The sequence below is a fragment of the Stegostoma tigrinum genome, chromosome 15 (assembly GCF_030684315.1).
Source record: "Stegostoma tigrinum isolate sSteTig4 chromosome 15, sSteTig4.hap1, whole genome shotgun sequence".
Taxonomy (NCBI): domain Eukaryota; kingdom Metazoa; phylum Chordata; class Chondrichthyes; order Orectolobiformes; family Stegostomatidae; genus Stegostoma; species Stegostoma tigrinum.
This window is the reverse complement of record NC_081368.1, coordinates 40,000,507-40,021,410: the sequence shown is the minus strand read 5'-3', so window position 1 is coordinate 40,021,410 and position 20,904 is coordinate 40,000,507. Positions and strand designations below refer to the sequence as shown.

At 41.9% G+C, this 20,904-nt stretch overlaps 1 protein-coding gene across 8 annotated transcripts in view; it reads right to left on the bottom strand.

Moving 5' to 3' along the window:
- dlg3 (discs, large homolog 3 (Drosophila)) overlaps positions 1-20,904 on the bottom strand; it is a 483,556-nt gene that overhangs the window by 171,090 nt on the left and 291,562 nt on the right. The window contains exon 1 of one of the 8 annotated variants that reach the window (XM_048544767.1): positions 19,272-19,335. The exons of the other annotated variants lie outside the window; for them this stretch is intronic. Coding sequence (XP_048400724.1) covers positions 19,272-19,303 — 32 coding nt within the window. The 5' untranslated portion in view covers positions 19,304-19,335. Of the gene's footprint in view, positions 1-19,271; positions 19,336-20,904 lie in introns of those variants that run through there. 8 annotated transcript variants of the gene reach the window in all.

The following is a 20,904-nucleotide window of genomic DNA, read 5'->3' as shown; positions in this document are numbered from 1 at the left end:
GACTTTAAACTACTTGCAGGGTCAGGGATGCTCAGTGGGGCTTATTAGATTTTTCAGAACAAGTAACAGGACAAAGTATGGAAAAGGCCAGGAATCTAACATCAGGCACAGCAGATAAGAGGAAAACTATGAGAAGGGAGTTGGATCAATGCAGGACTCAGGGCATTGTATTTGAATGCTGCAGGATATGAAACAAGATAACTGAGCTTAATAGGTAGATTGAAATCAGTGGCTACATTGTTGGGGGCAGCAGAGACATGGCTGCAAGGTGGTCAGGGCTGGAAAATTAATATTTAACGTCTATGACTTTATGATATATGTCCTATCAAAAACAGAGGCAGATGTGCAGAGGGGGCGGGACTGCCTTGTTAGCAAACCATGAAATTAAATCAATAGCAAGAAAAGATACAGAGAGTTGGAACGCTTAGAATCTGTGTAGGTAGAGTTGAGAAACCGCAAAGGATAGAAGGCTCTGATGGGAATTGTATACAGACTCTCTAGCAATAGTCAGGATGTGAGGCAGTAAACAAACCAGGAGATAGAAAAGGCACGTAAGAAAGGCACTATTAAAATCATCAGGAAGGGCTTCAATGTGCAGGTTGAATGGGGAACAGGAGGTTGGTAACAGATCCCAGGAAAAGGAATTTGCGGAATGTCTTGAGATGGTTTTATGGAGCAGTATGGGGGACAGCCTACTAGGGAACAGGCTATTCTGGCGTGGGTGATGTGTAATGAGCTTAGGGCGCCTAAGGTAAAGGATTTCCTAGTGGGCAGTGGCCATAATATGATAGAATTCACTTTGCAGTTTGAGAGAGAGAAGCTGAAATCAGACATAATGGTAACTATAAAGACATGAGGGAGCAGCTGGCCGGAGTTGATAGAAAGGGGTGCCTAGCAGGGAAGACAATGGAGCAGCAATGACAGGAGTTTCTGGGGGTATTTTGGGAGGCACAGGAGAAAGTCATCCCCTGAAGAAAGAAGAAGAAACATGCTAAAGGGAGGGCGAGGCAACCATGCTGACAACAGATGTCAGGGACAGCAGAAAATCGAAAGTAAAACATGGCATATGGTGAAGATTACAGGGAAGCTAGAGGATTGGGGAGCTTTTAAAAACCAGCAGAGGACTACTAAAAAAAGCAATAAGGTGAAGACGATGAAATATGACGGTAAGTTAACGAGTAATATAAAAAAAATTACAAGAGGGTTTTTGGATATCTAAAAGCTAAGAGAGAGGCAACTGTGGACATTGGACTGCTGGCAGAAGTAGGAACTATGAATAAAGAAATGACAGAGGAACTGAATGGGTATTTTGCTTCAGTCTTCATGGTAGGAGATTGTAGTAGCATACCAGAACTTCAAGAGAGCCAGGAGGCAGAGTGTAGTGGCCACCACTGAGGAGAAGGTACTGGAGAAACTAAAAGGCGGATAAATCACCAGACCAGATCGATGATTCCCCAAAGTTTAGAAGGAGATAGCTGAGGAGATTGTGGAGGCATTGGTGGTGATCTTTTAGGAATCACTCGAGTCAGAGACGGAATCAGAGGAATGGAAAATGTAACAGCCCTGTTAAAGAAGGAAAATTATAGGTTGGCTAGCCTGACATTGGTTATTGTTAAGTATTTAGAGTCCATTATTAAGGATGAGATTGTGAAGTACTTGTAAGGGTATGGTAAAATAGGGATTAGTCAGCATGGGTTTGTCAAGGAGAGGTCACACCTTACAAATCTGTTGGAATTGTTTGAGAAGTTAACAAGCAAGTTAGAAGAAAGCGGAGCCAGTGAACTTGATCTATTTGGATAGCGAATTTTGAGAAGATTTGTAGCTCAGGTAGAGGTTCTGGATGTGAGATTGCTCAACATTTGGAGCCAATCTACCATCCCCTAAGAAAAAGAACAGGAAATGACATCACCAACGCAGGAAATGACATTTCCAACCCAAGGAACCCGAACCAGATAAATAGAAAGCGGGACATAACACCAGCGCTTTGTCGGAGGCTCACTGATGATGTTACCTGGAATGGTGACGAAATGTCTGAAAACTAACTTTCCAGCTCAGCGAGCAATCTCATATCCAGATCTATTTGGATTTCTAGAAAAGCTTCAACAAGGTGCTACACAGAAGATTGCTAAATAAGATAAGAGCCCATGGTGTTAAGGGCAAAGTACTGGCATGGATAGATGATTTGCTGACTGGAAGAAAGCAGAGATTGGGGATAAAGGGATCTTTTTCAAGATAGCAGCCAGTGATTAGAGAGATTCCACAAGGATCACTGTTGGGACCACAACTATTCACAGTATACATTAACAATATAGACAAAGGAAACAAAGACATTATTGTTAAGTTTGCAGATGACACAAAGATAGGTGGAGGGACAGGCAGTTTTGAGGAAGTGAGGACAATAGACAATAGACAATAGGTGCAGAGTAGGCCATTCGGCCCTACAAGCCAGCACCATCATTCGTTATGATCATGGCTGATCATCCACAATCAGTATCCTGTTCCTGCCTTATCCCCATAAACCTTGATTCCACTATCTTTAAGAGCTCTATCTATCACTTTCTTGAAACTATCCAGAGACTTAGCCTCCATTGCCTTCTGGGGCAGAACATTCCACATATCCACCACTCTCTGGGTGAAGAAGTTTCTCCTCAACTCTGTTCTACAAAAGGATTTGGACAGGCAAGGATACTGGGTAAAGAAATGGCAAACGGAATTCAATCTGGGTAAGTGTGATGTTATGCACTTTGGTAGAAAGAATGAGGGCATGAACTAAAAGCTTTAAAACTCTGAAACACAAAGGAAACTAAAAGAATCTTAGTTCAGGATTCTCTTAAGGTTAACAAGCAGGTTCAATTAGCAGTTAGGAAGGCAAATGCAATAATAGCACTCATTGTGAGAAGGCTAGAATACAACAGCATGGATTTACTGCTGAGGCTACATAAGGCTCTTGACAGACCACATTTGGAATACTATAGCAGTCTATAGGATGGTTATGGAATAGTGATAGAGTGATGCAGTACTCATTCAGAACAGGAGGAAGGGGGAAGAAGTGGTTTTCTGAGGCTGGAAGCAAGGGCACATTGTTTGAACCAGAATAAGCTGCGAGTCTGACCTGTGTGATACCTGAGTTTGATGGGACGGTCGGTGACAGCAGAGAAGGAAAGACTCCAAGGCTAACGACCATGCAAACTGGAACTGCATCTTTCTAAAAAAAGTGGTTTGGGCCCCATATGTAAGGAAGGATGTTCTGGCCTTGCAGGAGGTTCTCAAAAATGAGCCGGGAATGAAGAGCTTGTCATGTAAGGAGGGTTGAGGTCTCTGCCTCTATGGAGTTTAGAAGGATGAGGGGGAATGAGGGAGGATCTAGTTGAAACTTACAGAATCCTGAAAGGCCTGGACAATGTGGATGCAGAGAAGATGTTTCCATTAGTAGGAAAGACTAGGACCCAAGGGTGCAGCCTCAGAGTGAAGATATGACTCGTTAGAACAGAACTGAGGAGGAATTGCTTCAGCTAGAGTGTGGTGAATCTATGGAACTTGCTGCAACAGAAGTCTGTTGAGGCCAAATCATTGTGTCTTTAATACAGATATAGATGGGTTCTTGCTTAGTAAGGGGATCAAGCATTACAGGGTGAAGGCAGAAGAATGGGGCTGAGAAACATATCAGCTGTTATTGAATGGCAGGGAAGACTCATTGGGCTGAATGCTAATTCTACTCCTAAATCTCATGGTAATATCTCAATGGAAAGAATTCTACCACAATTTGCACAGGGTAATAACTTTCACTCCCTCAGATGTAATTAGTGGTTACTGGCAAGTGAAGCTGAATGAAAGCACTGGCTTTCTAACTAAATTCTGAACGCCCTTTGGAGATAAACGTGGTTGCATGTGCTTTTTGGCATCTCCACAGCTTCAGAGGAGTGTCAACGCATACAACATGAGATAGTTAATAACTTTTTCAGAGTAAAAGCTACTGTAGATATTTCACTGATTTGTTGTTGTAGAGGCACATTAAAAAAAATCTTTGCTCACTACAATCACAATCGAGTGCAACTGCTTTGCCTTTGAGCACTTCCGTCAATATTTCCTTGGAAATGACAAAGTGACAGATGAATCTGACCACAAATCACTTCAAAACATTTTCCTCAAGCTGTTACTATCTGCTCCAAAGCATCCGCAAAAAATGTTACTTCAGTTCCAGAAACAACATCTGGACATGAAATAAAAGCAAGGGAAAGTGATGGACATCACTGACATCAAGGGCAGCACTCCCAATGAACAAAGCAGAGAATGCTACAACACAATGTGAAGTTCTTCAGTTCCAATGAGAAGCTGCAGCTCAGCATCCTTTGAAAGTCATCATCTAGCACAGAAATTGAATCTAATAGACGACGCATCACTCAAATAAAATGAACTGGAATCGTAAGTTATTCCTATGGATGGTGTTGTGACCAAACCAAGAGAATCATCCATGGTTCATTTTGTATCACTGTTGTTTGAGAGAAGTCTGGGTCTAAATCAAATCCTTACAGCCTCACCTGGAACCTATCTCCTGAATGTAGGTAGCTGTCTTACACTCTTCAAGTGTTGCTAGTAGTGATAAAAGAATGCCTTAAAAACCATCAAGGACACATCTGTTGCTGCATATTATGCATACAGAAGGAATTCTCAGACCAAGATGGCATACTGTACAGAGGAAAGACAGTCTTTATCCCCAAGAGGTTGACAGGAGAGAGGTTAAAACATATTCATGCAAATCACCAAGGAAGTGAGTAAAGCCTGAGGAAGGCAAGAGTTGTGTTCTATTGACTAAACATAAGCAATGAAATCAAGTGCAGTGCTTATAATAAATACTAGGCTAAGCAAGGTATCAAGCCACACATGAGATTCCAGGCAAAACCATGGATGAAGCTGAGATTTGAGCTTCTCACTTTTGCAAGCACTGAATATCTTGACAATATAGATTAGTATTCTGACTACTGAAGGTGGACCAGTTGACTGCAATGACTAACAGTGAGACTGTAGAATGCCTGAAAGCACACTTCAATCAATAAAGCATTCCAGATATTGTGCCACACCCACACCTGACTTGCAATTGCAAATAAGCTACTGAAGCCAGAGTAGTAACAAACATGAGTTTCAAAATCAAGGTAAAAAGGTAGAAAGCCAAATTTCATTTTAACAAGACTTTCAAACTGCCAGAGGTAAACATTGGAGAACCAGGCAAAGTACAAAACTTCAATGCTGTCAACAACAATTAATCCAAGTAACAAATTGGGGCTGTGCAGAGCACTGTCACCCTGATCGTACAGGATACATGTGAAAACTCAGGGATACAACTGCAATCACAGGCACATATGCACAACTGGCGTTGCTGTTCCTCAACTGCAAGATCAGAAAAAATGAACTGACACATCAAACATCAGTCCTTGTGGTCTACATCACCACAATGAACAGAAATGGAACTACAACAGGTTCTGCAGCAACATGTGACATGGGAACATACCTGGAGAAGGAACATCACCCAGGGGAACAGCCAATGACAACATGTCGTTAAGATGTAATATTAAGGAATTGGCATTATTTAAATGCTACTACCCAATGCACATGCAAAGATTGATGAGAATAACCCAACTGCCTGCACATGAGAACAGTTGCACGCATTGCGAATAAATTAGCTACTCAAAACGTAAGTTGTAATGAATCCAAATACCTTTCATGCTTGTTTCTTGTATGAAAATGGAGATAGTTGAAACAAAATGGAATATTGTACCAAAATTTTCAGTTGGCTTGTTGTGGTCACGTGCCCTCCACAAAGAGGGATCTGAATGCCCTTATAACAGTTTCAGTAGAGTCACTGTACAGGCCAGACTGTTTTCTTGGAAACTCATAATTTAGTTAGCCAGGCTAGATCAGACAGACCTCATGATAAGTTAGATCAGTAACCAAGAAATTGTTTTCTTTAACATGTCAGATAGGGAATGTCCATGAGCATAAGACAGCCACTTGCACTCAGAATCTCAAGAGCAAGGATCTAGGTTCCAGGTGAGACTGTAAGGATTTGAATTTAGACCCAGAATTCTCTCAAACAAGAGTAATACAAAATGAACCATGATGGTTCTCTTGAATTTCTCACAACTCCATACATAAGAGTAACTTCCCATTTCAGACAATTCCTAGTCAAATCAAGGGTGATTGACAAAACTGTGACTGAAAGATATCTTAAACTCTTTTGCAATCAGACCACCAATACTTCAGAAAATTGATACATTTAATCCCTTTAGTTAGAGATTTTGAAGTGGAGGTTCTTCTGGGTTTCTACATAGAAAATGGCATTTCAAGCTGAACCCCTAATTTTTTCTCAGAGGTGTATCACAGGTAAAGTAGGACTCAAAGGCTTGAGAATGGCCCTTGGTGCACAACAGCATTCGATTGTTGACAATTAGACATGCATATTTGTACATAATTGCATTTTATGGATTACGGTTCTGAGTATAAATTAATTTAAATATAGAGGAACATTTATGAAGGACAAATAAATTTGCAATTTAATAACCACTAAAATGTTTGGACTAATTAAAAGATTTTGATGTTTAAGCCAAATATGTGAAGACTGATTACTTTAACTTCATCCGCATGTACTTTATTGATAAGATGCAGGACAGTATTGGACGTGTAGATAACAGTGTAGGGATTGGAATGAGATCAGCCAAGTGGACCTCATGGAGTATGAATTCCCTGATTGGGCCAGATTAACAGCCCGATCAGGGACTCCTGGCTGGCAGATAAAAAGAGCTGGCATGGTATTAAGCTCTCCATGTGCAAATAAAGGGTGATAGGATACTGGCCTCTGGAGTTATTCCAATTGTGATGACAGTAAATCACATTTCTGAAGAAACTCAGAACAGTTGTCTTTGATTTGGGGTAAGCATTTCTGGCATCATGCCAGTATTTAGGAAGTTGGTTTGTTTGATGTGCTGTTGAAGACTGGGTCTGGTATGTGGAAAGAATGTGTTTTTTTTCTGGGCAAATGACAATGAGGCAGATGACAGACAAAGAATAATATTCCTGACAGCTTGTTGGTCTGTAGTTTTTGTGGTTATTAGAAGCCTAACTTTCCCTGAGGCACCAGATACTAAAATGTTTCAAGAGCTGATAGGTTTATTTAGGGAATAAGCTGCCTCTAATTTTGTTTGTTACCAGGGAAAGCCATATTGGGAGTTTCGACTAGGTTAAGATGACTGTGAGAGACATGTGACTTTGGTTTAACTCTCAATGAGATGTTAAGAAATTGGTTGCTATGTGGGATTAATGAGATAACCATGCAAAAATGAACTTCAAGTGCTACAATTGGCTTTATTACTGGAAAATGTAGCAAGTGGACCATATGAGTTGCAAGTTATTCTGATGGAAGTGGACACACTTGCCAGCCCGACTGGCACTTGAGTGAAGGTACCTGTATGTCCACACTTGGGACATATCCTAAACAGAGACTCAATGTGGTACTGCCACTGGATTTCAAAATTAAGATATTTGGTGAAATTCTGTCTGGTGGCCAGGCTTGGATGCAGTCATAACCATATTAGTGGGGCAGTTCCCAGAGTGCAACCAAGGACAAAAATTGCTGTCAGCAGCTCCCCTGACACTTGTGTGAATAGCCAGGTGGACCCTGGTCTCACTTGTACATTAAGCCCATGAAAGGATCTATGTAGGCAATGTTCTTAGTCACTGTAGATGCCCACTCAGTGGTTGGATGTGCATAGAGTTCATCTATCAAACATTGGAATGATAAGAAAACTGTGCACTGTTTGCATCTCCAATTTTATTTAAAAGCATGGAAGCTGCCAGCCTGCTGAGTGTCTTCAGCATTTTCTGCTGTTATTTCATAATTCCAGCATTTGTAAACTAATACTGTTTGTCTAAGTATGTTCGCCACCTCTCAGGTGAGATCAACTGTTTGATATTCTAATATCAGCAAAAAAATTAAAGATATTAGTCAAAAGAACATTGAATCTCTGGCCTGCAGTAGCTAAGTGTCTGTAAAATGCAATAAAATGCTCCTGGGGCTTACCACCATCTGTCTCCTGTAGTTCTGAGACACTTGCAACAATGATAGGATTTAGTCATCCTGGCACAGGTCCTGATGGTGCACCTTCCCCTGTACACTGAAATGGGCAAAGGAGAGAAGTTTTGTGCGTTAGTTATTTAGTCAAGCTAAGACTTATTTGCCCCTTCAGAGTGGAAAAATACCTGTATTGCCAAAGCACTACAAAGACAGACAAAGGAATGCCTGACATTTGACTGGTATGGGAAGAGGCTGTGCAATTGGTTAAGGATTAGGGTGGCTGGAAGATCAGTGACAACAAAGCAGAGGTGCAGAGAGGAGAGTGAGGAGACTGCAAACTTAGTGTCCACCACTGGGCAGAAAGGAGTATGTGTTAGAGAGGGAGGGGAAGGAAGGAGTTTTAATCATGAACTTAATTCTTTGTTCTCCATTGCAGGTATTTGTGTCCTGGTCTATCCAAGGGGGAGGATGTCGAAACCTCAGGGTGTATCGCCATGTCCGTTTCCCCCACACACCCCTGGTGCAGAATCCATCACTTTGGATGCAATCAACGTTAGAACCTGAGCGCTCAGTGTGGTGAGAACATCACTTACTGGAGCAGGTGATTGAAGCTGAGACAGCCTAAGGATCTGACTCTGAAGACTGCTGGGGTGAAGCTCATGTTGAGTCCCAACTTAATATGGCTACACTGTACCATCTGGAGATACAGTGACAGGTATGGTAAAATCTGGTAGACCTGCCAGAGGCACTGTACATAGGCACAGACAATTAAGCCAATGTCATGTCCCTTCAATGTATGTAGTGTCTCAAGTGTGCAAGTATTTGGTTTCCTCCATGGTGAGGCTGACCACAAACATGGAGATTGAGATTTAGCAGACTAATCAGTGGCCACAATATGAATGAATCTGAATGCAATCCCTGATGCATCCACAGTATACAACAGTTCCCAGGAACAGGGGAAAAGAGGCATCTCAACAACCTACCCAGCATCGTCCTTCTCTGTTTGTTCAGGAGATACTATCATGCGCCAAGAGGGAGAAGGGCTCACTTGCCATCTCTGGACACCTCTGAACTGAGGGTGGCAGCTGCTTCCAAGCACCTCTCAGTGACCTCTGTACTGCAGCACCCGAAACAGTCACAGGAGACCCTTGGCATGTTGGGGTACCCAGGCATCAAGCATCCAGGCTGCAGCTGCCAAAGTAATCTTGGGCAACAGGGCATCAGTGAGCAGCCTGTTTCTAAACTCTGCAGACTTACAGTTGCACCATATTTAGTGACTAAGCATAAAGGAAATAGTATTAAGGCACAAGGGGTTTCAAATGATACATCACTAACATAGACAGCAAAATGCGATTAAGTAGACTTGATGATTTTCTTGTCAGGCAGATGGTTTTATTATAGTTGCCTGGTTAACAGTAAGATCACTTACAGAATAAGCAGTGGGACCTTTGTAGGTAAAGGCAGAGTATTGACATCTCAGTGATAGAGGTAACCAGGCTGGAGTGACATGTCAAAAGATAAGCAGATTGATGTCAGTTGGAGATGTAGTGGTCCTGTGGATGTAAGATCTGAAGCTGATGACTTCTCAAATGCATTGTCATTTGTTATCTGTTGAGAATTAAGGTCTGTCAGATTGGCATACCACCTGGCACTAGGTGCTGGAACCTAATTTCTAGCCTAATTTGATCCATTCTCCTCTTCAAGTTGGGAGTGTGGCCCTTGCAGGCCTATAGTTGGCAAGGTCTCCTCCATCTGGCATGCAGTACATCTCTATAATCCTCGAGATCCTTTTGAGGTGCCAAATAGTGAGTGCTGCTAAAATGGTCCGAACAACAGATCCTATTAGGGACATTCTATTGACATGTGTTGGACTGGATCCTGAATGGCTTTCTCCTTGCTGTCCTCCACATCTGGGCCCACTGCAAAGTACCTTTTTTGGTTGTCTGACCACATTTGACTGGATAAAGTTCAGCTTCTTCTCCACCAAAAACTCCACAGCAGTCAGACTCTTGTCAATGATATGTTCTTGCATACTGACCTAGTCTGCAAAGATTTTTGCTTATTCTACAAGCAAAGTTCCAAGATCCTGAGCTCATTTTTGTCTTAGTCAAACTTTCATTGTTCATGAAAGATACAATATTTTGAGATGAACTGATTGGACTGGTGCTGACAGGACGTTTCATCTTGTAGGAGAGACTAGGCATAGAAGATCCAGTTTAAGAATAAGAGGACTTTCTTTTAAGGCAGGGGTGTAAGCGTCTTTCCCACTGAATAAAATTTTCCTCACTAGAAAGCAGGGGAGACTAAGTCATTAAATTTACCACAGGCTGAGTTAGATATGCTCTTGACTTGTCCAGCAAAAATCTGGGGGCTAAACAGAAGAATAGACAAGATCAACCAATGTCTTATTAACTGTTTGTGTAGGCACTACTATCTAATGGGCTATCCTTGCTCCTATAATAATGCAAAAGCTCATTCTGATTGCTTCCTACACTCACAAGTGATTCTCAAGCTCCAACCTACTCCCCACTGCTTCCTATTCCCCTATTTCAACCAAACTTCTGTAATGGCAAGAATTCCATCTGATTCCTAGATCACAATCTCCACAGTGTGGAAACAAGCCCTTTGGTCCAACAAGTCCACAGTGACCCTCAGCATCCCACCCAGACCAATATCCCTATAATTTACACATCCCTGAACACTATGGATAATCCACCCAGCCTACACATGTGGGAAGAAACTGGAGGACCTGGAGGAAACCCCTGCAGATGTGGCGAGAATGTGCAAACTCCATATAGATGGTTGCCTGAGGCTGGAATCAAACCTGGGTTCCTGGTGCTAACCACTGGCCTTTTCCACTTCAATATGTGCCTCACTGCTCATTATATATTTTAACCAGAGTGAAGGCTCTTGATTTGAATTTGTCTTCAAGTTAACTGCAAAAGCAGTTTGCATAAGTTGTGTTTTTAGTATGTATTCATTACATGCAAAACACTCTATCCTGGGCTGTTGATATTGCTTCTCACCGCACCCCCCCCCCACCCCATCAGGAGAACCTAGTACTCTTTTCCAGATGTCAGGGACTTAACACAGTACTTCCAATATGATTTAATGTCCTATCCCAGCCTTATTCCTTTTTGGAGAATTCAGGCACAAGTTATTGAGGCTTTAATGCATCTTCCATCAAGGAACTAACCAGGGAGATTCCACTTCCCCCTCAGCCCCAGTCACTGAATTCTTGGCATTCTGTCAGTGCAAACAACAAACTACACATTGGAGGAACGAAGCAAAAATATCCCTAAATGCCTGTAATTGACTACTCAGTGAAGAACTGGAACATGCTATAATACTGACTAGCTGAGGCAAATAGCACATAGATATCTAAGAGGAAGATCACTATTGTGATCAAGTCCTCAGTGAGTTTCCTAATTTACCACTCTTTTGGATGAGATACCCCAAACTAAGTGCCCTGGTGAGGGATGAAATGGTTTGCCTTCTTTATTCACTTGCCTCCTCAGTTGTTTGCAGCAAGGTTAATTGATAAAGGATCTCTTCACTCATGGATGCCTTTCTCTCAGACTAAATATTTGTTTAAAAGGAGCCAATCGGACCAGACTTTTGTGATAACAAAGGAGGGGAATTTATTAGTTACTAAATGTGAAAAGAAGCACACTTTAGAAATAAAAGAAACAAAAATCTGATATACAGATCAGACTCTGACTTCATTGAAGAGTAGATAACAGGATGTTTTGGCTGTTACACTGGGTGATAGTGTGCCACTGTTGGTAGGCAAGTGACTTCTTCTGAGATGCTTGGTTTAATAAGTCAGTTGGAAGGTTTGTCTTGTTTCTTTTCACCTGCAGTTTCACTTTTCTGGCTTTAGCTTAAAAAAAGACTACCTTTCTTGCCTGCAGTACTGGGATGACTTCAGTTTCTCAAGTGTGACCTTCCCAGCAAACATGTTCACCCACTAGCATCCCCAGACTAGGTCGTAATATCTATTTTAACACCTGTCTGTATTTTTCAAAGGGAAGAACACAAATATCTGCAGCTTGGATCATCTGCAGAACATGGCTTTTTGTTGGTTGGATATGGGGCATGGGATTATAGTTAACTCCTTCTTATCACTGGAGACACAAGGGTCAGTTTGTTTTGACTTGCCTATCTCCCCATGAAGAGTTACTGTTTATTCTCTTGGCACCTCCAGGTCAGAGAAATGGATCTACAGCACAGGAAAAGGCTGAGTCTACACCAGTCAAAAGCAAATGCCTATTTTCCACCACTTGAACTGTAAACATTTGTATTGCAAGTGCACATCTAAATACTAATTAAATATTATGAAGGTATCTGCCTCTACCACCCTTAGACAGCGAGTTTCAGATTCCTACCAGAGTGGAAAATAATCTTTCCTCTCAACATCTTGCCCTAACCTTAAATCTATGACCCCAGTCATTTTTCCCTCAAAAGGGAAATATTCCTTTTGTCTTTCCTATCTGTGCCCTTCATGAGTTGTATACATGTTCCCCGCTCAATTTCCTGCTTCAAAGAAAACACCCAGTCTATTCAATGTCTCTTCATAATTTAAAAACTCTCCAACCAAGGCTTGCTAAATCTCCTCTGCACCCTCTCCAGTGCTATCAGGTCCCTCCTATAATGTGGATTCCAGAACAGCAAACAACACTCCAGCTATGACCTAACATTTTTATACAGTAGCAGCATCACCTCCCTGCTCTTAAACTGTGTCTGGGCTAATAACGATAAATGATTTCTTAACAACTTTATCTAACTGTCCAATTACCTTAAGGGACTGGAAGATGCGTGCCAAGGTGTCCTTGATTCTCAGTGCTTCCCAGGGGCCTAGACTCCTTCATGCATTCTCTTGTCTTGTTTGTCCTGCCCAAGTGCATCACCTCCCACTTCAGTCCAAGTATATTCTTCTGTCATCTAAAGACCATTTTCTTGATTTATTATTCCACTAATTTTTACAACATCCACAAACTTATTGATCAACTTCACTTTTAAGTGTAAATCAATCATCTATAACTGCAGAACCCCACTGGATACAGACTTCCAGTCAGAAGAACACCTCTTGACGATACCCTCTGCCAGTCACACACCCAATTCTGGATCCAATTAACTAAATTTCCTTGGAGATCCCTTAAGTTCTCACCTTTGCTATCAGTCTCCAATGTGTGACTTTATCAAAAGCCCTGAAATCTAAGTAGACTACATCTAATACATTGCCCTTATCTACACACCTGGACACCCCTCTAAAAAATTCATGGAATCTCTACAGTGTGGTAACAGGCTATTTGTCCCAACAAATCGACACCAACCCTCTGCAGAGAATCCCACCCAGACCTGTCCCCTTTCCCAACCCCTGCACTCCCCATCGCAAATGCACCTAACCTACACACCTCTGGACACTATGAGCATAGCATGGCAAATCCACCTAGCATGCACATATTTGGACTGTGGGAGGAAGCCCACCCAGCCATGGGAGAATGTGCAAACTTAACACATACAGTTGCCCAAGGTTGGAATCAAACCTAGGTCTCTGGCATTGAGGCAGCAATACTAGCCACTGTGTTGCCCATGATCAAGTTGGCTGCCCCTTAAAACTAGTTGACTGTTCTTGGTTAATCCTGCCTCTTCAAGTGCAAATTAGTTATGACCCTCAGAATTGCTTCCAATAGTTTCCCCACCACTGAGGTTAGACTGACTGGCCTGTGGTTTACTGGTTTATCACTTGGTCCCTTCTTGAATAATGGTATCATATTAGCTGTCCTCCAGTCCTCTAACACCGCTCCTGTGGCCAGAGAAGATTTGAAAATTATTTGCTGCATCCTTACTATTTCTTCCTTTACCCCATTCAACAGCCTGGGATACATTTCATTCAGTCCCGCCAGTTTATCTACTTTTAAGCTTGTCAGAACATTCAGAACATCCTCACTGTCTATGCTAATTTCTTTAACTAAATCATTGTCCTTCTCCCTGATTTCTGTACCAACATAATCCCTCTTGCTCATGTAAACTGCCAGAAAGTATTAATTTAGAACCCTACTTACCACCACCAACTCCAAGCATAAATTACCACTGTGGTCATTAATGGGCCCCACTCTTATCCTAGTTAACCCTTTACCCCTAGCAAGCTTGCAAAGAAACTTAGGATTTTCATTGGTTTTTTTCTCTAGAACCTTTTTGGTCTCCCAATTTCCTTTAAATTTCCCAATAACCTACACTGCACTCTTAGGGTTTCTGCTGTTTTGAGCCCTTGGTATCTACTGTAAGCCTACCTTTTCTGTTTTTATCTAATCTCCTCTATCTTCAATAGCCAGAGTGCTCCCTATTTCTTTCTTGAATGCATTCCACTGCTTTGCAGACTTAGTTAAAAGTATCTGCTCCTAGTCCAATATGGCTAAACCGTATCTGATCATATTAAAATCAGCATTTTCCCCCAAACTCCCCACAAAAGTTTAGAACTTTGATTTTAGGCCTATTCTCATCCTCTTCCAGAACAATCTTGAATCTAACAGACTGAGTCCCTGTCTGCAAAATGTTCCCCACTGACACTTCAACTGCTTGCCTGGCTTCATTACTTAAAATTAGGTCCAGGACCACCCTTCCTCTTGTAGCATATGCTATGTACTGGTTTAAAAAGTTGTCCTGGATGCATTTAAGAATTATGCACCCTCTAAACCCTTCACACTGTATATTTCAAGATTCCTTCCCAGACAACCACTGAATTTACAGCCTGAATTGTGTTTTCTTTTTGAAACAAATGTTGAAATTAAATATTCAATAGGTCTGTAAGCACTTGCGTTCCTATTACAGTACAAGAGAATAAAAGGAATAGAAGCATATGCTAAAAGGCTAAGACGGGGAGACTCCCTGTGTCACTGACTGCCACTTCACTTTTTTGAATGAAGGGAGCTCTGCATTTTTTTGAAGGTCTGCTCATGCTCCCTCAAATGCAGAGCTGTATTTCTATATCGTACTGACAATTCTCCTGTAATGGAACTGTCAGGTGAACCACGTCCCCTTTCACAGCAGCCAGGTGCTGGAGCCTAGGATGTGAGGGATCAGCTCCCATTGCACCCATGGGAGAGTGGTGTGTGCAGCTGGTGCAGGGAAGGCCTTGTCAAGTCTGCATTGTCTCCAAGGAGGTAGGTGGGTCAGGCCCCTGGGGAGAGGTGTTTGTTCAGGGTCTGGGGACATAAGGAGTCTTGAGGAGGTTTAGTTGAGTATGGGAGGAAAGTACAGGGTCTGTTTCAAAAGCTATTGAGTTAGGCTTTGTATTTAATTGTTTAACTTTGCCTGAGTAACTATTTTACTTAATTTTGTTAGAACCCTCAAGTCTCTGCTTTAAAATGAAAATTTTAAAGGGTTCCAGCCTAGAATGGTCCAGTGCAAAATTTAATTTCCTAGGCTTTTCTTTTGCAGTATGCCATAATGGGGACTCTGCAGGATCCCATCTGCACATTCATTCAATGCTGGATTAACAACTGTATCTGGCTGAAGGAAAGTCTAGTCAATAAGCACCAGAATGCACCAGTCAGGCCAAAAGGCACTTTTCTGACATGTAAGTTCCATGATGCACAATAACAGAAAACAATCCAAAACACTTCACTGACTTATGCACTCCTCCCCTCCCCCACCCCAGTTCAGAATCTACTAAATTATCAGAAAATTTGGGCAATTATCAGATTCTATTCATTAAAATCAAGGAACGAAGACCAACCTGAAGTTTGTGATTGCTAAGAGAAGTGGTGTTGGCTTATAGGCAGAGTGCATTAGCAAAACTGGAACTGATATTTAAAATTACAAGAACCATAACATCCAGTCACTGGTAATTCTACTACCTTAGCACAATTTCTCAATTGTTACCCCAGCACTGATACCAGTGCTTGGAGTTTTTTTGAAGTAAAATGTATTTTTCAAAACTTAGTTCCTCCTTTATACAGCACTCTGAAAACAGGCATTAAATCTCAAATGCTGAGCACTTTTGAATTGGCACAATTATTAAAGTTTTCCAATAACAGTGCTGAATGAGAAATTGTTCTATCTCGCACTAATGTATTGACACTCCTCCTCCTGAAGCAATCAAGATTTCTGCAAATATTAAGCTAGTTTAGAACATAGAACATAGAACATAGAACAGTACAGCACAGAACAGGCCCTTCAGCCCACAATGTTGTGCCGACCATTGATCCTCATGGATGCACCCTCAAATTTCTGTGACCATATGCATGTCCAGCAGTCTCTTAAATGACCCCAATGACCTTGCTTCCACAACTGCTGCTGGCAACGCATTCCATGCTCTCACAACTCTCTGCGTAAAGAACCTGCCTCTGACATCCCCTCTATACTTTCCACCAACCAGCTTAAAACTATGACCCCTCGTGCTAGCCATTTCTGCCCTGGGAAATAGTCTCTGGCTATCGACTCTATCTATGCCTCTCATTATCTTGTATACCTCAATTAGGTCCCCTCTCCTCCTCCTTTTCTCCAATGAAAAGAGACCGAGCTCAGTCAACCTCTCTTCATAAGATAAGCCCTCCAGTCCAGGCAGCATCCTGGTAAACCTCCTCTGAACCCTCTCCAAAGCATCCACATCTTTCCTATAATAGGGCGCCCAGAACTGGACGCAGTATTCCAAGTGCGGTCTAACCAAAGTTTTATAGAGCTGCAACAAGATCTCATGACTCTTAAACTCAATCCCCCTGTTAATGAAAGCCAAAACACCATATGCTTTCTTAACAACCCTGTCCACTTGGGTGGCCATTTTAAGGGATCTATGTATCTGCACACCAAGATCCCTCTGTTCCTCCACGCTGCCAAGAATCCTATCCTTAATCCTGTACTCAGCTTTCAAATTCGACCTTCCAAAATGCATCACCTCGCATTTATCCAGGTTGAACTCCATCTGCCACCTCTCAGCCCATCTCTGCATCCTGTCAATGTCCCGCTGCAGCCTACAACAGCCCTCTACACTGTCAACGACACCTCCGACCTTTGTGTCGTCTGCAAACTTGCTGACCCATCCTTCAATTCCCTCGTCCAAGTCATTAATAAAAATTACAAACAGTAGAGGCCCAAGGACAGAGCCCTGTGGAACCCCACTCACCACTGACTTCCAGGCAGAATATTTTCCTTCTACTACCACACGCTGTCTTCTGTTGGCCAGCCAATTCTGTATCCAAGCAGCTAAGTTCCCCTGTATCCCATTCCTCCTGACCTTCTGAATGAGCCTTCCATGGGGAACCTTATCAAATGCCTTACTGAAGTCCATATACACCACATCCACAGCTCGACCCTCATCAACCTTACTAGTCACATCCTCAAAAAACTCGATAAGGTTTGTAAGGCATGACCTACCCCTCACAAAGCCGTGTTGACTGTATTTGATCAAGCCATGCTCTTCCAGATGGTCATAAATCTTATCCCTCAGAATCCTTTCTAACACCTTGCAGACAACAGACGTGAGACTTACCGGTCTATAATTGCCGGGGATTTCCCTATTTCCTTTCTTGAAGAGAGGAATTACATTTGCCTCTCTCCAGTCCTCAGGTACGACTCCAGTGGAGAGCGAGGATGCAAAGATCTTCGCAAGTGGCGAAGCAATTGCATTTCTCGCTTCCCAAAGCAGCCGAGGACAAATCTGATCCGGGCCTGGCGACTTGTCAATCTTAATGTTTGACAAAATTTTCAGTACATCAGCTTCCTCTATCTCTATCCATTCCAGCATGCACACCTGCTCTTCAAAGGTTTCATTCACTACACAGTTCGTTTCTTTCGTAAAGACAGAAGCAAAAAACTCATTTAGGGCTTCCCCTACCTCCTCAGGCTCCACACACAAGTTCCCTATGCTATCCCTGATCGGCCCTACTCTTTCTTTGACCATTCTCTTATTCCTCACGTAAGTGTAAAATGCCTTTGTGTTTTCCCGGATTCCTTCTGCCAAGCCTTTCTCGTGCCCCCTCCTAGCTCTCCTCAGACCATTTTTGAGCTCCTTCCTTGCCTGCATGTAATCCTCTCTAGCTGAACTTGACCCTAGCTTCCTCCACCTTATGTAAGCTACCTTCTTCCTTTTCACTAGAAGCTCCACCGCTCTCGTCATCCAAGGTTCCTTTATCTTACCCCTTCTTGCCTGTCTCAGAGGGACATATTTACTCATCACTCCCAACAACTGTTCCTTAAACCATCTCCACATGTCTATAGTTCCCTTACCATGGAACAACTGCTCCCAGTCCATGCTTCCTAACTCGTGTCTAATCGCATCATAGTTTCCTCTTCCCCAATTAAATATCCTCCCATTCTGCCTAATCCTCTCCTTATCCATAGCTATGTAGAATGAGAGAGTGTTATGGTCACTATCACCAAAATGCTCTCCCACCACAAGTCATAACACTCTCTCTTGCTTCAAAGTGAAAAGCTTACATTTGTGTCCCATATCAGGACGTTGGCCATATAGGAACATATTTATCCTACAGTCACCAAATGTTGGAAAATATGCATTACAAAAATAAAAATCCCAAGAACGTATTCATAAAACCAAACAGCAATGCACAGCTAGCCAGGCAACAATATTCTAAAATTTTCTGGACATGTCCAAGGCCTCACTGATGTTGCAAGGCCTTGAAAAAGTTACCCTAAAATCAATGAAACACTAGGGCAGTGCTACTTTACTGGGAGTTCCAACAGTCCATTTCTACAGTTTATGGTTTTGACGTGTCATCTCTGATCATTCTTCTAGGATTTTACAATACATCAATATGATTTTCAAGGTTGGTTGCCTGAAATTCCACAGGATACTAAAAATGTGGACTTTCAAGTTATACAGGATTACATCAACAAGTTTCAACTTATAATTGCACTCCTTCCACTTCAGTAGTAACAACTAAACATTTAAATGTTACACAGTACAGTTGTCAGGTATTTAAATCCAACACAAGGCCTGTGAGAAAGCCGTGCTAAATTGAAATGATTGATATGTAGGCTCTGTGCTTTGCTGCTTTCTGTACAGTGTAACACCCAAAGTAAGGGATTTGCAGCCTGCTAAATAAGCTAAATAACCAGGAAGTACTTTGAAGGTGCAAATTAACAGTTCTCTGAAAGTAAATGTTTTCTACCTTTTATTATATTTTCAAGCACCACGTAATTTATCATTGTTCTGAAAACCACCATAGAATAGTGCAGTACTCACTTAACCTGTCGATGTTGAAAGTCTTGAGCCATGATAGCTACGATTTTCAATCCACACTGTGAATTCCTTGATTTTAATTTTTGCAATACAATTGGTTGCTGCAAAATCAATCACTCCACCTACAGGTGGACTGCAATCCAATCCTACAGCACAGTCATAAGGACAACAAATACATCGGTCCAAAGAGGTAGAGATATTCAGCACAATACAGAGGGGAGAGACAGATCAGGTTAGAGAAATATATTAGCACAGATATAGATACTGATTTTAATATCTCCAGTAGATGTGCAAATAGAGGCCGTTGACCTCAGGAAACAGTTGAAATTTTCAACAATGACTGACTGAAAATAAATGATGTATAAAAATGCAAACTTTGTATTGCCTGCTCATTTAAATGAGTATTGAGTGCAGCTGATTAAATACACTGACGGAATACAGGCCTAAGAAGATAACAGAAATTTCAAAAGGCTAGCATGAACTTTTAACTGATCTGTGCTATAAGGCCTTATATTATGAAGAGGACATCCATTGCATGAAGCAGATGCTGAAAATCATTTTAAATGCATATTTGGCTTGGAAGAGATACAGAAATGGCAGGGAGCAAGCTCCAAGATTCCCTGCAACACTGGAAGCCTTTGGGCAAGAGGTGTGCAGAAGGAAAGAAGACCTTCATGCACAAAGTACCAGAAGGCCCTGCAGAGTGATAGGTCATGGGAACTAATATTCATTGGTGTCTTTGTTGCAGTGATCCGTGTGCCTGGCTGTTATGATACAAGAAATATAATGACACGAGTGGCCAAAATCGTGAACGCATCTTAAAATAGACTATTTCGCCGATAGCTTTATTAGCCTCACACACTGCTCAATTTGCCACTAACTCTTCACACATTCACCAACTTTTTTTAAACGTAACAATGACTCATTTGTCATTCATAACTTCACCTCACCCTTCCATACTTGGCATCACTACAAATCACACACCCTAACCTCATAGCTTTCACGCACTGGCAGCTAGTCAATCATGACAGGCACTTCATCCAAGCACATTGTGCCACACTCACTTACATATTTTCCTATCTCTACAACAGGACAAGGTGTTACACATTCACAAGTAATGGGGCACAGACATAATGTAAATTTTTACACTGATGGAAGGAACACTATTCAACGTCACGGTGACCATGCCTAAGACCATGCTCTGCAGCAGAGCAGAAATCATTGGAGATGGCACTATGTTCATACCTGATCCTCCACCTCATATCCATTTCCCTTTTATCCCATAATCTATCAAAATAAAAGTTTTCATCTGTCTGCATAAGTTGTTTTTGATTACTGGACCTCACCTTTCATTGCTTCTATTATTGGTTACCTGGTTTCAGGCCCACATCCTTGGTTATTGGGTCTTCAGTACTCTAGCTATTGCTGCTCACTGGCCTCAGTTACATGTTGTAGCATAGGCGGGAAAATGTGGGAGGAAATGTAGTGAGGAGAGTACTTGGAATAAGGAATTTCACGGGAAGACTGGACTAGATGAGAGGGAGGCATAGAAAAGAATAGGATGTCTAGGAAAGCAAAGACTTCGATTACATGGGAGGTATTTGGAGAAGGAATGGACAGCGTGGGGACGTGAAAA